This window comes from Danio rerio, chromosome 25 (genome assembly GCF_052040795.2).
Source record: "Danio rerio strain M-AB ecotype USA chromosome 25, GRCz13ab, whole genome shotgun sequence".
Taxonomy (NCBI): Eukaryota; Metazoa; Chordata; class Actinopteri; order Cypriniformes; family Danionidae; genus Danio; species Danio rerio.
The window spans coordinates 13,737,711-13,754,597 of NC_141045.1; the positions used below are offsets into that span (position 1 = coordinate 13,737,711).

The 16,887-nt window shown below is 34.8% G+C and overlaps 1 protein-coding gene across 21 annotated transcripts; it reads right to left on the reverse strand.

Moving 5' to 3' along the window:
- Nucleotides 1-7,580: 7,580 nt before the first annotated feature.
- On the reverse strand, nucleotides 7,581-15,769 carry LOC110438404 (serine/threonine-protein kinase pim-2-like). Of its 21 annotated transcripts, none has more exons than XR_015526276.1 (12): nucleotides 13,850-15,769; nucleotides 12,048-12,520; nucleotides 11,273-11,537; nucleotides 10,436-10,618; nucleotides 10,159-10,256; nucleotides 10,004-10,054; nucleotides 9,482-9,863; nucleotides 9,222-9,398; nucleotides 8,878-9,007; nucleotides 8,627-8,786; nucleotides 8,261-8,525; nucleotides 7,581-8,159 (listed from the first exon to the last, which is right to left on the reverse strand). XR_015526276.1 is itself a non-coding variant. In XM_087311920.1 (10 exons), the coding sequence occupies exons 1-10, from the start codon at nucleotides 14,064-14,066 to the stop codon at nucleotides 8,777-8,779; spliced, it is 1,986 nt and encodes a 661-aa protein (XP_087168046.1). In that variant the 5' UTR covers nucleotides 14,067-15,769; the 3' UTR covers nucleotides 7,581-8,776. The 21 variants fall into 21 exon arrangements, 6 of the variants coding, with proteins under 6 accessions (XP_087168046.1, XP_087168045.1, XP_087168044.1 ...); XR_015526272.1 differs by having other exon boundaries at nucleotides 11,273-11,642; nucleotides 11,898-12,520; XR_015526279.1 differs by having other exon boundaries at nucleotides 12,044-12,520; nucleotides 13,850-14,329.
- Between the last annotated feature and the right edge of the window lie 1,118 nt (nucleotides 15,770-16,887).

Below are 16,887 nucleotides of genomic sequence, written 5' to 3' on the forward strand. Positions count from 1 at the left end.
TGACATGAGGTTAAGATATTATAATTATTAATAAATTAGTGATGATTACCTGAGGTTAAGATATTAATAAATCTGTAATGATGATGTATTAATAATATTAATAAATCAGTGATGATGACCTGAGGTTAACATGTTAATAATATTAACAAATCAGTGATGATGACCTGAGGTTAACATATTAATAAATCAGTGATGATGACGTATTAATAATATTAATAAATCAGTGATGATGACCTGAGGTTAACATGTTAATAATATTAATAAATCAGTGATGATGACCTGAGGTTAACATATTAATAATATTAATAAATCAGTGATGATGACCTGAGGTTAACATATGAATAAATCAGTGATGATGACGTATTAATAATATTAATAAATCAGTGATGATGACCTGAGGTTAACATATTAATAATATTAATAAATCAGTGATGATGACCTGAGGTTAACATATTAATAAATCAGTGATGATGACCTGAGGTTAACATGTTAATATTATTAATAAAACAGTGATGATGACCTGTGGTTAACATGTTAAAATTAGTAAATCAGTGAGTATGACCTGAGGTTAACATATTATTATTATAAATAAATCAGTGATGATAACCTGAGGTTAACATATTAATAAATCAGTGATGATGACCTGAGGTTAAGATATTATTAATATTAATAAATCAGTGATGATGACCTGAGGTTAACATATTAAATATATTAATAAATCAGTGATGATGACCTGAGGTTAAGATATTATTAATATTATTAAATCAGTGATGATGACCTGAGGTTAACATATTAATAATATTAATAAATCAGTGAGGATGACCTGAGGTTAACATATTAAAAATATTAATAAATCAGTGATGATGACCTGTGGTTAACATGTTAACATTAGTAAATCAGTGATTATGACCTGTGGTTAACGTATTAATAATATTAATAAATCAGTGAATATGACCTGAGGTTAACATATTATTATTATAAATAAATCAGTGATGATGACCTGAGGTTAACATGTTAATAATATTAACAAATCAGTGATGATGACCTGAGGTTAACATATTAATAAATCAGTGATGATGACGTATTAATAATATTAATAAATCAGTGATGATGACCTGAGGTTAACATGTTAATAATATTAATAAATCAGTGATGATGACCTGAGGTTAACATATTAATAATATTAATAAATCAGTGATGATGACCTGAGGTTAACATATGAATAAATCAGTGATGATGACGTATTAATAATATTAATAAATCAGTGATGATGACCTGAGGTTAACATATTAATAATATTAATAAATCAGTGATGATGACCTGAGGTTAACATATTAATAATAATATTAATAAATCAGTGATGATGACCTGAGGTTAACATGTTAATATTATTAATAAAACAGTGATGATGACCTGTGGTTAACATGTTAAAATTAGTAAATCAGTGAGTATGACCTGAGGTTAACATATTATTATTATAAATAAATCAGTGATGATGACCTGAGGTTAACATATTAATAAATCAGTGATGATGACCTGAGGTTAAGATATTATTAATATTAATAAATCAGTGATGATTACCTGAGGTTAACATATTAAAAAATCAGTGATGATGATGTGTTAATAATAATTATAAATCAGTGATGATGACCTGAGGTTAACAAGTTTATAATATTAATAAATCAGAGATGATGACCTGAGGCTAACATAATAATAATATTAATAAATCAGTGAGGATGACCTGAGGTTAACATATTAATAATATTAATAAATCAGTGAGGATGACCTGAGGTTAACATATTAAAAATATTAATAAATCAGTGATGATGACCTGTGGTTAACATGTTAACATTAGTAAATCAGTGATTATGACCTGTGGTTAAAGTATTAATAATATTAATAAATCAGTGAATATGACCTGAGGTTAACATATTATTATTATTAATAAATCAGTGATGATAACCTGAGGTTAACATTTTAATAAATCAGTGATGATGACCTGAGGTTAAGATATTATTAATATTAATAAATCAGTGATGATGGCCTGAGGTTAACATATTATTAATAAATCAGTGATGATGACCTGAGGTTAAAGTATTAATAATATTAATAAATCAGTGATGATGACCTGAGGTTAACATATTAATAATATTAATAAATCAATTATCATGACCTGTGGTTAACGTATTTATAATATTAATAAATCAGTGATGATGACTTGAGGTTAACATATTATTATTATTATTAATAAATCAGTGATGATAACCTGAGGTTAACATATTAATAAATCAGTGATAATGACCTGATGCTAAGATATTAATAATATTAATAAATCCATGATGATGACCTGAGGTTAAGATATTAACAATATTAATAAATCAGCGATGATGACCTGAGGTTAAGATATAAATAATATTAATAAATCAGTGATGATGACCTGAGGTTAAGATATTAACAATATTAATAAATCAGCGATGATGACCTGAGGTTAACATATTAATAATATTAATAAATCAGTGATGATGACCTGTGGTTAACATGTTATCATTAATAAATCAGTGATTATGACCTGTGGTTAACGTATTAATAATATTAATAAATCAGGGATGATGACCTGAGGTTAACATATTATTATTATTATTATTAATAAATCAGTGATAACAACTTGATGTTAACATATTAATAAATCAGTGATGATGACCTGAGGTTAACACATTAATAATATTAATAAATCAGCGATGATGACCTGAGGATAACATATTAATAATATTAATAAATCCGTGATGATGACCTGAGGTTAACATATTAATAAATCAGTGATGATGACATATTAATATTAATAAATCAGTGATGATGACCTGAGGTTAACATATTATTAATAAATCAGTGATGATGACCTGAGGTTACCATATTAATAATATTAATAAATCAGTGATGATGACCTGAGGTTAACATATTCATAATTTTAATAAATCAGTCATGATGACATGAGGTTAACATATTAATAATATTAATAAATCAGCGATGATGACCTGAGGTTAACATATTAATAATATTAATAAATCAGTGATGATGACCTAAGGTTAACATATTAAATATATTTATAAATCAGTGATGATGACCTGAGTTTAACATATTAAATATATTAATAAATTAGTGATGATGACCTGAGGTTAACATATTAATAAATCAGTGATGATGACCTGAGGTTAACATATTAATAATATTAATAAATCAGTGATGATGACCTGAGGTTAACATATTAAATATATTAATAAATTAGTGATGATGACCTGAGGTTAACATATTAATAAATCAGTGATGATGACCTGAGTTTAACATATTAATAATATTAATAAATCAGTGATTATGACCTGAGGTTAACATACTCATAATTTTAATAAATCAGTGATGATGACCTGAGGTTAACATATTAATAATATTAATAAATCAGTGATGATGACCTGAGGTTAACATATTAAATATATTAATAAATTAGTGATGATGACCTGAGGTTAACATATTAATAAATCAGTGATGATGACCTGAGGTTAACATATTAATAATATTAATAAATCAGTGATGATGACCTGAGGTTAACATATTAAATATATTAATAAATTAGTGATGATGACCTGAGGTTAACATATTAATAATATTAATAAATCAGTGATGATGACCTGAGTTTAACATATTAAATATATTAATAAATTAGTGATGATGACCTGAGGTTAACATATTAATAAATCAGTGATGATGACCTGAGTTTAACATATTAATAATATTAATAAATCAGTGATTATGACCTGAGGTTAACATACTCATAATTTTAATAAATCAGTGATGATGACCTGAGGTTAACATATTAATAATATTAATAAATCAGTGATGATGACCTGAGGTTAACATATTAAATATATTAATAAATCAGTGATGATGACCTGAGTTTAACATATTAAATATATTAATAAATTAGTGATGATGACCTGAGGTTAACATATTAATAAATTAGTGATGATGACCTGAGGTTAAAATATAAATGATATTAATAAACCTGTGATGATGCCAACATATTTAACAGAATAAATAATGAAATCACTAACGTTAGTTGAATTTTGCAGCGATTCACAGTAGTTAAGTTAACACCTCAAATAACCTACTGTCTTGTGTTTAAACTAGTGCTGTTTTGGTCCACATTTCTGGCGTGTCTTTAAATGAAATTGACATAATACATGCTAAAAAACAAATTATTAGAAAAAAGGTCGCTAAATTAGCTAGAGGGCAAGTTTAGTCGCGTTTAATTACGTTTGCTAGATTTAAATATTCAAAAAAAAATATTGTTAGCTTGTTTTAATTAATACCAGAAAGTAAATCACAGTAACGGTAGAGCAGCACGCTAATCTAAGGTTAGGTATGGAGGGCTAATTAGGCTAACTTAATGCAAACAAAAATTAAACGTTGCTCGTTCACTTCGCTGGAAAAAAGGGACAAATCCATAAACACATATGAATTTTACAATCATTACTCCTTCTGTAAACTTATAGAAGAAAACCGGTGATCTCACCTCTTCAGTTGTCCTCTTCACCTGTCCTCTTCACTCTTCACTGGCAACTGACCCAGCCGAGGCTCGAACCAGCAACCGTCTAGCTGTAAGACGACATCACTCCTTTTTTTTTACTTTTTAAAGAAAAAACTGTTTGATATTTGCTTAAATTGTTTACATATTTATATTTTCATATTTAAGTTACTTGGGATATATTTTATATTTGTGAGAAGATGTTACTTGAGAAATGTTTATAATAATTTCAATATAAAACTGTGAAATGTGGCATACAGTGTAATTTGTTGTTCATCTAAAGTCATATTTTGTTTACTATAAGGTTACAAATTAAAATAAATAATCAAATAAGAACAGAAACTTCAGTTTTCTTAAATATTCAAGCTTATTTATTTTTAATATAAAACCTTTTTGTACATTTATAGAATAACTAACTTTAGAAATAAAATTCTATCATGAATGATATCTTTTCCAATGAAATAAACTTTCTAATAAAGTTTAATCACTTCACAGCCCTAAAATGCAGCTGTACAGTTGAAGTTGAAGATGTTTAACAGAGCAAGAACATTTCACAGTATGTCTTGTAATATTTTTTCTTCTGGAGAAAGTCTTATTTTGATTTATTTTTGGCTAGAATAAAAGCAGTTTTTAATAAAAAAGACAAAATTATTAGCCCCTTTAAGCTATACGGTCTACAGAACAAACCATCGCTACGCAATAACTTAGTTAATTACCCTAACCTGCCTAACTTAATCAACCTAGTTAAGCCTTTAAATGTCACTTTAATCAGTATAGAAGTGTCTAGATAAATATGTAGTAAAAGCTATTATATTTAGAAATGTGTTAAAAAAAATCTGCTCTCTGTTAAACAGAAATTGGGGAACAAATTAAACAGGGGCCATAAACTTCAAATATGGTCTTATTCTGTAAAGGATGTATGTTATTAATAGTTTGTTCTTAATTGTTTTGTTTGTTTTACTGATTTTATTGTCTGCCTAAAGCAACGTTGTAGCACTTTTTTGCCCAAGAAAAATTTCTTCTCAGGGACAAATAAAGTTTATCCTAATCGTAATCCTAATTAGAACAGCATATTCATTCATTCATTCATTCATTCATTCATTCATTCATTCATTTATTTATTCATTTTTTTCGGCTTAGTCCCTTTATTAATAAGGGGAATAAACCGCCAATTTATCCAGCATATGTTTAATGCAGCGGATGCCCTTCCAGCCGCAACCCAACACTGGGAAACACCCACACTCTTGCATTCACACAAATACACTACGGCCAATTTAGTTTACTCAATTCACCTATAGCGCATGTGTTTGGACTGTGGGGGGAACCACAGTGAGGTCATTATGAGACTATTCACCTTATTCTCTGTGGACGAGCGGGCGCTGCCATTTGAATCTTTTTGGAACAAGACTTCCGGTCTCATTCACTTCATTCATTTTTAGTCATTAAAAACTGCTTGTTTTGCTGTTTGATGTTGCAAACTGATATTTCCTTGTTATATTATTCTACTTGGTCTGTATAGTCATGCAAACATTTGTTTGTAGAGCAAGTAGTTTGACCCTTTTTTGCCGTTTATTATTCCTAGTCATTTCTCCCATAGGCGACTGAAACAAAGTTCTAAGACAATCGCGAAAACAGGTGCACTTCCGCATTTTAGGATAAGGTCAATACAGGCCTGAACCCAGAGTTGCTTGTGTTCCCAATGTTTGATCTATGCAGTGTATCTGCTTGGCATCAAGTAGACCTTAGTTCTACAGGAACTTCTCTTGGAGCCGTATACATAAAAGCCGTCAAACACAGTCCAGTTACTCGAGTCTAAACTGTTGCTTTAAACTGAAATTGTCAAAGTTTGAACAATTTAGTCTCAAAAGTTAGTCTGCAATCTTGACTGTACCAGGGGGGGAATTATTTGTTGTATCAGTATATGATATTGTAATATAAAACAACATATTGTCTAACAGTAAAACATTCTCTGTGGGTCCATTTGGCTAAACAGGCTCCATAAATGTGTTAAATCATAGTAAACAGTATATGGCACTACTGATTCAGTAAAGAGATTCCTTCACCCAATAATGAATATTCTGTCATCTTTTACTCAGCCCTTACTATGAGTTTCTTCTGTTTTAAACAAAAGAAGGTATTTTAAAAAATGCTGGAAACCTGTAACTATTGACTTCCATTGTATTTGTTTTCCTACTATGAATGTCAGTGGTTACAGATTTTCAGGATTCTTTAAAGTATCTTTAGTGTTCAACAGAAGAAAGAAACTCATATGTAGGCCCACACAGAATCTGCGCGCGCAGAATTCCGCAGATTTTTTACAGATTTTCCGCAGAATTCCGCAGATTTTTGCAGATTTTCCGCAGAATTCCGCAGATTTTTGCAGATTTTTAGCCCATCATTAATTCTGCTTATTTACTGGAGTAAATGTGTAAATTGAATTTATTCAGTTTATATTCAGTAATTTATTACTTTTTATTTCATATATTAAGGTTTTAGTTATGACACTCCGCTGGATACTCCCAAAATAATTCTACAGAAATCCACAGATTTTTACCAAAATTCTCAGCAGAAATAGCAAAAAACGTCCGCAGATTCTGTCTGGCCCGACTCAAGGTTTGGAAGCGCTTGAGTAAAAAGTTTAGGGAGAACTATCTCTTTAATTGAGTAAGGAGTCATTTAGAATAGTGGTTCTCAAACTTTTTTCATCAAGTACAACCTCAGAAAAAAATTTCTCTCCAAGTACCACCAAAAATGAGCAGTATTGAAATACAGTAGCGTAGTAGGCCCAGTAAAGCAGCTACAACTCTGCACAGTTAAATGTGGCAGATTACAGAAATATAGCCTATATGTCATATATGGCACATTATACATAATTATTGATAAATTATGAAATGTGTGTAGCATATATTTGACATATTTCATTCTTCCGCGTACCACTAGTCGTACACGTACCACAGTATAAGAACCACTGATTTAGAAAACTCACAGAAATGATGATCAGAACTTCAGTTTGATTCACATGATTTTATTTGAATTATTAACAATACATACAAGCAATTCATTACAAAATATTCTGAACACTTAACAATCTCTCTCTCTTATGACAGAACACCAGATTCATATATGTTTAAATTGTCAGTCCAGTTTTCAGAGTTGAAGTTCAGTTCAGTTCAGTCCAGTTCAGTTCAGTGTGGTTTAATTGTCACTGCCGAAAGTCCAAACACTAAAGAGCAAATCCATCGAAGCGCAGCTCCACAAGTCCCAAACCAAGCAAGCCATCGGCGACAGTGGCGAGGAACAAAACTTCACCAATTGACTAAAGTGAAGGTAAAAAAACCTCGAGAGAAACCAGGCTCAGTTGGGCACGACCATTTCTCCTCTGGCCAAACGTCTTGTGCGGAGCTGCAGTCTAGGCACCATTAATCACCATTATTGTCATTAATTACTGACCTCATGTCCTTAGTTCAAATTCATGTTTACTTCATATTGAGAACACAAATGAAAACTTTAGATGAAATCTGAGAGCTCTCTGACCCTCAAACCACACGTTCAGAAGAGCACAGTGCACTGGATGTGTGTCGCACTGCTGAGGTTTAACCCAGAGGCCTGCGCGACTTCCTCTCATTTAAACAAAGCTTGGGCACATCTGAGGTAAACGTCAGCAGTGCGACACACGTACAGCGCAGGACAGAGCTCTCATGGTTTGATGAAGTTTTCTGGGATTTAAACATTTCTTCATCTTTGTGGTTTACGGAGGATCAGAGAGTTCTCGCATTTCATCTCAAATAGTTTCACTTGTTTTCTGAAGATGAAGAAAGGTGTCAGGGAGTTTGGAGCTAGAGCTGTCATTTTGAAGCGAAACTTCTTTTATGCAGACAGAAAAACACAAAAATAATAAAACAGAAATAATGACTTCAGAAGTTCTGTCCTTAACTGCATGTGTGTCGCACTGCTGGTGTTTAACCCAGAGGCCTGCGCGACTTCCTCTCATTTAAACAAAGCGTGGGCACATCTGAGGTCAACGTCAGCAGTGCGACACACATACAGCGCAGGACAGAGCTCTCATCAACACACGTCATGAACTGACACTGAGGAAAAGTGAGGTCTTAGGGGTTTGGAATGACATGAGGGAGTAATTAATAACTTTAACAGTCTTGTGAAATGTCTGGAAATGGTGCTCTCCTCCTCCTCCTCGCTTCTTTAGTGTTTTCTAAAATGGAGAAAAACAATCAGAAACAACACAAAGCTATTTAAGCAGTAATATGAAGGGCTGTCAAATAAAACTCTGTGTCTTCCTCTACCTTCTCTTGAAGAACTGCTTCACAGGATTTGGGGTCGTTGAATTGAACCAGCAGTGCTCTTCAACCTGATGTAACTGTAGCCGTTGAACTGGATTACGGATCAAACACTGGGAAATCAGGTCCACGCATGCTGAAAAGTGGCACAGAGAGTGTGAAATACGTCTGCATACTCAAGATTCATGAACGTCTTTAAATCTTACTACATCAAATGTTACAAAACATCCACAATTAAGTGACTTTAATATCTACAGGTCCTGTGAGCATTATATTTAATCCATTTGACTTATGACTGACATGTGTTATTCTGTCACTGAGGCTGGGATTGTTCAGAGGTGTCTGCTTACCTGTGGATAATCTGGGGTTTATCTGAATGGAGCCAAACATTAATGACTGTCTGTTACAAAAGGCCAGTCGTCCATGCATTATTTCATACAGCATGATGCCTATTGTCCAGACGTATGCCGGGTTAGCATGGAATACACGACCCCTCAAAGCCTCAGGTGGCATGCCGTGTCCAGCTCCTGTAAGAGAGACATTTCCAGAATTCAGTCATTTCATAAGACAATACGGTGAACAAAGAAACTATCACTAAATGCCAACTCACCTCGATAGTCACTTTTATTGAAAGGCTTGTGGGTAATTGGCTGAGCACAACCGAAGTCGATCAATTTGAGCTCTAATCGGGGTAGAGTCACCAGGATGTTCGCCGTGTGTATATCACCGTGGAAAACTCCACGCTCGGTGCAGAACATTACGGCTCGGATCAACTGACGCATTAACCGGCGTGCTTGGTTTTCTTCAATGTCCCCTGTATCTTTGATGTACTGAAGCAAGGTCTGGCATGACTCTGCGTACTCCAGAATGAGAACAAAGTTGTCCTCAAGCTCAACCCAGTCGTGTAATCTGATGATGTTTGGACATCGCGGTGCATTCATCAACCTAAGCATCATTGCCACTTCCGCAAGCACAGGTGTGGAATGACCATCCTAGAAAGAAAACAGATTTCTCCATTAATGTTAAATGAATTTTAATTAACTCCACAGCCCGACATTCATGTGTTCAAAACAAATGACGGATGAGTAAATGCTCGGCACATTTTCACTGTTGTGTGAATTATTCAACTTACAACGTCCAGATAACGGTCCTCTTGACTCTTCATCATACACTTCAGGGCAACCTGCGAAAAAAACAACAACAACAAATTAAATTAAAGCCAACAAATGATTTATATTTAATAATCAGGAGGAAAATGTTGACTGAATTTAAATAATAGTTCTCTACCTTTACTCTTTTCCTGCGTTTGTGAGATGCCACATACACCTCGCCAAAGGCTCCTTTTCCAATCAGGTCTCCGACTTCAAACTGGGACAGATCAAATCCTGAAAAAAGCAGGGAGAATTATTAGAATTGTCTGGTATGAATCGGATCAAATAAATGACTCCTGTCCTTCAAATCTTAATGTATTGCAATGATCTAAAAGCAGCAACTTTTATCAGAATTGCAGGAGTAAACTGATTACTAATTTATATTAATTACGAATTACAGAATGATGACTTACCACCCTGGCCTGGCAGACATTCTGAGTCAAGGTCTGGGTCTGACTCGAGCTCGGGCTCAGGCTGTGGCGTAAAACGCTGGACTACATCTGTGTCACAGCACAGGAAAGGACGCTTCGCAGCCTTCCATACTCTCTTGAAGAAAGCAGAGACTCTTTTCCATTTCCTTCCTTTCTTGGGTTTTTCTAAAATGAAGACAACAAACAGAAACATCTCCATGAACAGAGCTGCAGCTACAGTGCTCAGAATATTCATATATGCTGTACACGCCATTTTGAAAATGAATATTTTTATCCATTTCTCAGTGATTATCGGTAATATATATTGGTGCATTTGAACAAAACAGATTTATTAAACAGATTTATTTATTAAATTAATATTTTAGTCACAGAACATTTTTAGAAATGGAAAGATAATACAATTAAATCTGTGCAAAACAAAAAACAAATTTCAACAAAATTGTCTATATATATTTTTTTTCTCTTTGATTTTTGCTATTTTGGAAAATTAAATTGAATATTTTCTCCTAACATATACATTTGGGCTACTAATTTTTGAACCATTATTGTAAGTGATTTTGTTAGATAAGCTCCAGATTTGGCTTTAGTACTGACTAAACTAATGTACATGCACAAATATAATATTGTAAAGCATCCTATAGAAAATATGAATTTAAATGAGATTTGTGGGGGTGTACTCATATATGTTTAGCACTGTATTAATTAATACACAACCAACAGTACAACAAATGACACTGTCTGATTTATAAACTAAAAACAACAAAGCGTAAAAAAAAACAAATGGCAGAAATAAAATGAACCAAATTCAGGATGACTCACCATCAGTCCCATCAATTTTAGAGGGGTCTTGAACAGACGGAGGCGACTCAGGACAGGCCGAATCTGCACCCGTCATTTTCTTAGTATTGGAGGGGCCATGGACACTGATTGGCTGAGGATCTTCACAGACCTGGCCTGGCAGACACACCAGCTCAGTGTCAACATGACCGTTGAGGGCCGTTGAGGACTCAGGTTGGGCCGAATCTGCTGTTTGCTTGATCCTGGAGGGGCCCGGAACACTCAACGGCTGAGGTTCTTCACAGACCTGGACTGGCGGACGCATCTGCTCAGGGTCAACATGATCTGCGATGGTCGTTGGCTTGATCCTGGAAGGTCCTGGAACAGCCAACGACTCGAGACTGTCGCAGACCTGGACTGGCGGACGCATCTGCTCAGTGTCAACATGACCTGTGAGGGCCGTTGAGGACTCAGGACGGGCCGGATCTGCCTTTGGCACTTCTGCTGTTTGCTTGATCCTGGATGGGCCCGGAACACTCAACGGCTGAGGATCTTCACAGACCTGGACTGGCGGACGCATCTGCTCAGGGTCAACATGATCTGCGATGGTCGTTGGCTTGATCCTGGATGTTCCAGGAACAGCCAACGACTCAAGACTGTCACAGACCTGGACTGGCGGACGCATCTGCTCAGTGTCAACATGACCTGTGAGGGCCGTTGAGGACTCAGGACGGGCCGGATCTGCCTTTGGCACTTCTGCTGTTTGCTTGATCCTGGATGGGCCCGGAACACTCAACGGCTGAGGATCTTCACAGACCTGGACTGGCGGACGCATCTGCTCAGGGTCAACATGATCTGCGATGGTCGTTGGCTTGATCCTGGATGTTCCAGGAACAGCCAACGACTCAAGACTGTCACAGACCTGGACTGGCGGACGCATCTGCTCAGTGTCAACATGACCTGTGAGGGCCGTTGAGGACTCAGGACGGGCCGGATCTGCATTTGGCACTTCTGCTGTTTGCTTGATTCTGGAGGGGCCCGGAACACTCAACGGCTGAGGTTCTTCACAGACCTGGCCTGGCAGCAACACCGGCTCAAGGTCTGCATGTGCTGTGACGGTCCTGGAGGGACCTGGAACAGGCAGATGCTCGAAATCATTGACATCCGACTGTGGTTCAAAGGGAACCACTCTGCTCCGGTCACAGCTAAGGAAAGGGCGCTTTGCAGCCTTCCATGCTCTCTTAAAGAAAGCAGAGACTCTTTTCCCTTTCCTCCGTTTCTCTGGGTTTTCTAAAGTAAAGGAAATGAACAGGGAAATATTAGAAAACTCATTAATCCACAGGTTTAAAATAGACAAACTGCTGAAAATTGAACATATAAAAGACAATCACACAAAAGAAACAACAACAATAAAAGTACAATTATAATAGAAAATGTTTGTAAACTACAATTAATTAATTAAATCATTTCTATGATGTGAAATGACAAACACAACCTGATAAATAGTCAGTCATCCATTTACTCATTTTTGAGTCAATATTCTGAGTTATAGAATATTTTATTACAGTTATAGTTTGAGCTATTTAACATCACCATCACAATGTTTAATCAAATTTATGAAGCCTTTTATTTCTTTAATTTTTGTCAGTGGGTGCCACATCTACATCTTCATTCTTCCTCAAGCACCACTTCTCCACCACAAAAAAACTAATCCACATTTTTTCAGCTTTCCATTAGCAATCGTCAAACTTAAGTGAACAATTTCTCTCGCTCTGGATCTTCAGTTAAGAAATCTGTGAGTAAATTATAACTTTAAACATTTAACAATCAGTCTTTGAAATCCAAATGAAAAGAGAAGTCTTGCTCCAGAACTTCAGTTACAGAAACAGAGCTGTAGACATTTATTATTATGGATGTAAAGTTGGGTTTATATTTGCACATTTGTTCATTTACCGGTCTCTAAGTTGTTTACCATGCTAATTTGAATATTGGGTCTGAAAACGCATGTAAGTAAGACTTTAAATCAACATTATCACTAATTAATTGACTGTAAACAAGATTGTAGAATGATAGTCGTTGGGTGTTATGATGATTTCCCCATTTAGAATTTGAAACAATATTTCTGTTATTATATTTTAAAGGAGAAAGTCAGAATGTGTGAATGTAAAACCAACTTTCCCTCAATTGTATTAATTTATCCCTGCTTAAACAAATAAAAGACTTAAATATAACATTCTCACTCAGTTTGCTCAAATATAACAAATATTCCTCCACAACATCAAAAACTAAGAAAATTACTGTGCAGGTCTACACATAGAGTTTAAATTAAAGTAATATTTGAATGTTTTTTTTTATCAGAAACTTTAACAAGGCACAATTTCTGTAGAGTGGAAAGGAGAAACTTAAAAGCCAGAATGTCAATACATAAACTGACAGACAGCAGGCCTCAATCACAAAGTCAGAAAATACACAATATCATAACTACACGAAACAATCACGAGAGGTTGAATATTTGCCTGTTAAGTCGGTAAGTTGCGTTATATGACGATATATTATTATTTTATAGTTTTTATTAAATAATAGGTGAGAATACACCGTTTTTGTAAACTCTCATCTCACCTGTTGGGCTTCTCGACATGGTAGGAGTTGTAGGAGAAGCCATCGAGTCACTCTGATGATAGTTGTTGACAAATACAGGCGTGATCAAATTTTCTCGAGTAAAAAACACAGTTGACATATTATTTTCTGTTTGAGATGCAAAACAAATCGCTAAAGTCATTAAATCACTGTTCACTGTACTCGATCGTTTGTCACTCTGAGGAATTCTGTCGGCCATGGCAACGGCATTCTTCTCGTTCTATTTATTCGTCATCAGTAAGGTGAGGTGCGCGGGGTGATCCAAGTTGGCGCTCTGATCGCCTAAGTTTGTTTCGCCCTAATACTCAGTTGCTGTTTTTGTCAGATAATAAATTCGTAACAGATAAAGCGTGACATATACAGTGATGAAAGCTTAAGCAATTATTATTAAATTGCTATCAGAAATATCAGTATAAACTGCAGTGAGCAGCACCATTTATTATCTTTTACTAATAAAGCATACAAACATGTATTAAATGTATTTATCAATTCATTTACAAACATGTATTAAAGTTGTATATCACAGTCAATAATAAGTGGACTTCAGTGTTTCAAATATAAAAGATTGAATAAGAAATATGAAGGGTTGGGCTAAAATAGGCCTTAAATTATGCACAAATAACCTCACTAGACAGACATTGGCCATCTGAATAATAAAACATTAAAACAGTAATAATTAAAATAATGTCCTTAATTCACTTTTTATGCCTTTCTTGTAAATTAGTAAAATTCACTGATAATGAAATTCATCTATGAGCTAAAATATTATCGCTAAAATATTATCATTATCAGTGGATTTTACTTATTATATAAAACTCTATTTAAAACGTATTGATTTATGCAGGATTTTGGTGCTGGACACTTTTTATTCCCCGTTTTGTGTTAAACAAGTAAAACAAATGCAGGCTACAGGAGGCGTTGTGCTTCATTCAGAACAAGACAAGCTTTGAGATTACTGCCATTATGCTCAATTATTTTTTATAACATACTAAAACCCCCAAAACAAACCTCTTTGCCTTTGAAATAAATTTTTCTTTCATTGTTCATCTCTTTTCACAGGACTACAGGAGCATGCTGCATCTCTGTATAGTAATGCTGCCATTTGATATTAATTGAACATTTTAATTTGATCATTTTAGTGTAATAAAACATAAAACGAATAAAGTGAAAGAAAAATAATAACGAAATGAATTAAGACAAATGCTTCATATTAGTCTAAAGATCGTGTAGTTGAACATGACTAGTTGACTTTTTTGTTAGATAAAGGAAAGTCAGAACACATGTTTTATTATTTTAGTAAATATGTATTTATTTATTTTGCACTTTACGTGTGTTTGGCTGTAAAAGCACATCTACAGGTGTTTCTCTAAACAGCAGGTCAGATTTTCTCCAGGTCATCATTTATTTCAATTTAATTCATTTTGTGTAAAAAAAATATATATACATTAATTAGACCTGTCCAGTGTCGTTTGGAGTGTGTCGGATTATTATCAGATCAGAATGAAACGAATGAAGTGAGCAGGTGTAAACAGCCTCAAAACCTTGGACGGGATTAGCGCATTCTCCGGTCGTAAAGCCTTTATCGGACAGTTATTTTCAGAAATCAGTTAATTAGACAATTAAAGACAATTAGAGAATGACAATCAGTTGTGACAATAAATATTTAATATCAGTTGTTTTGTACTAAAATGGTCCTGTGGCAGGTCTGATGGACTGCCAGTAAGAGCCTTTCTTCCCACCTTCATTCAGACATGCTTTAGAAATGTTGCTGTCAGTAAATCTCATGTGTCACAATCAGGAAGGTGTGAAGTTGTATGTTTTGGTGTGAATCTGTTGTGTTTGCAGTGTTTGATTCAGTCCCGGATATACTGGAGGGTTTGTCTCGCAGGACGGTCAGGGTCGGCTGCCGCTGGAGGTGGCGTTGATGACCCGCATAACTTCAGCTCCTGGCTCCCCCAGTGTCCTGCAGCTGCTGGACTGGTTTGACCATCCCAGACGCTACGTCCTGATCCTGGAGTGTCCGGCTCCTTGCCAAGATCTCCAGAGCTTCTGTGAGGAGAACGGCTGTCTGGACGAGCGTCTGGCCAAGAAAGTGCTGGTGCTGCGGCGTCCTGCACCGAAACATCAAGCCAGAGAACCTGCTGATCTCCACATAGTCCCAGGACATCAAGCTACTGGACTTCTGCTGTGGAGCTCTGCTGAAGCGCTCGGCCTACAAATACTTTGCAGGTGAGTTTGAGTCACAGAAGGAAAATCTGGATCAGTTGATGAGAAGGGATACATAGAAAGTGTTCACAGACATTTGCTTTATAATAACTACAGTAAGTGCTAACAGAGTACAGTAAATAAATAATCAGGTTGCATTTCAGTAACACACTGATAATAAATGTACACACATTATATGTTTCCATGACAGAAATGACCAGGTATTATTTCGATTACTGCAATAAATAAATGCAGTAGGGCTGAGCGGTATGGGTAATTCATTTATTGATACATTTTCATCAGAGTCCTTTTATTAATCGCCAACTTATTCAGCACGTTTTTACGCAGCGGATGCCCTTCCAGCCACAACCCATCTCTGGGAAACATCCACACACACTTATTCACTACGGACAATTTTAGCCTATCAAATCACAAAAAAACCGGGGGACACCAGAGCACCCAGAGGAAACCCACGCTAAAGCAGGGAGAACATGCAAACTCCACACAGAAACGCCAACTGACCCAGCTGAGGCTCAAACCAGCAACCTTCTAGCTGTAAGGCGACATCACTACTTTTTTTTACTTTTTAAAGAAAAAACTGTTTGATATTTGCTTAAATTGTTTACATATTTATATTTTCATATTTAAGTTACTTGGGATATATTTTATATCTGTGAGAAGATGTTACTTGAGAAATATTTATAATAATTTCAATATAAAACTGTGAAATGCGGCATACAGTGTAATTTGTTGTTCATCTAAAGTCATATTTTGTTTAGTATAAGGTTACAAATTAAAATAAATAATCAAATAAG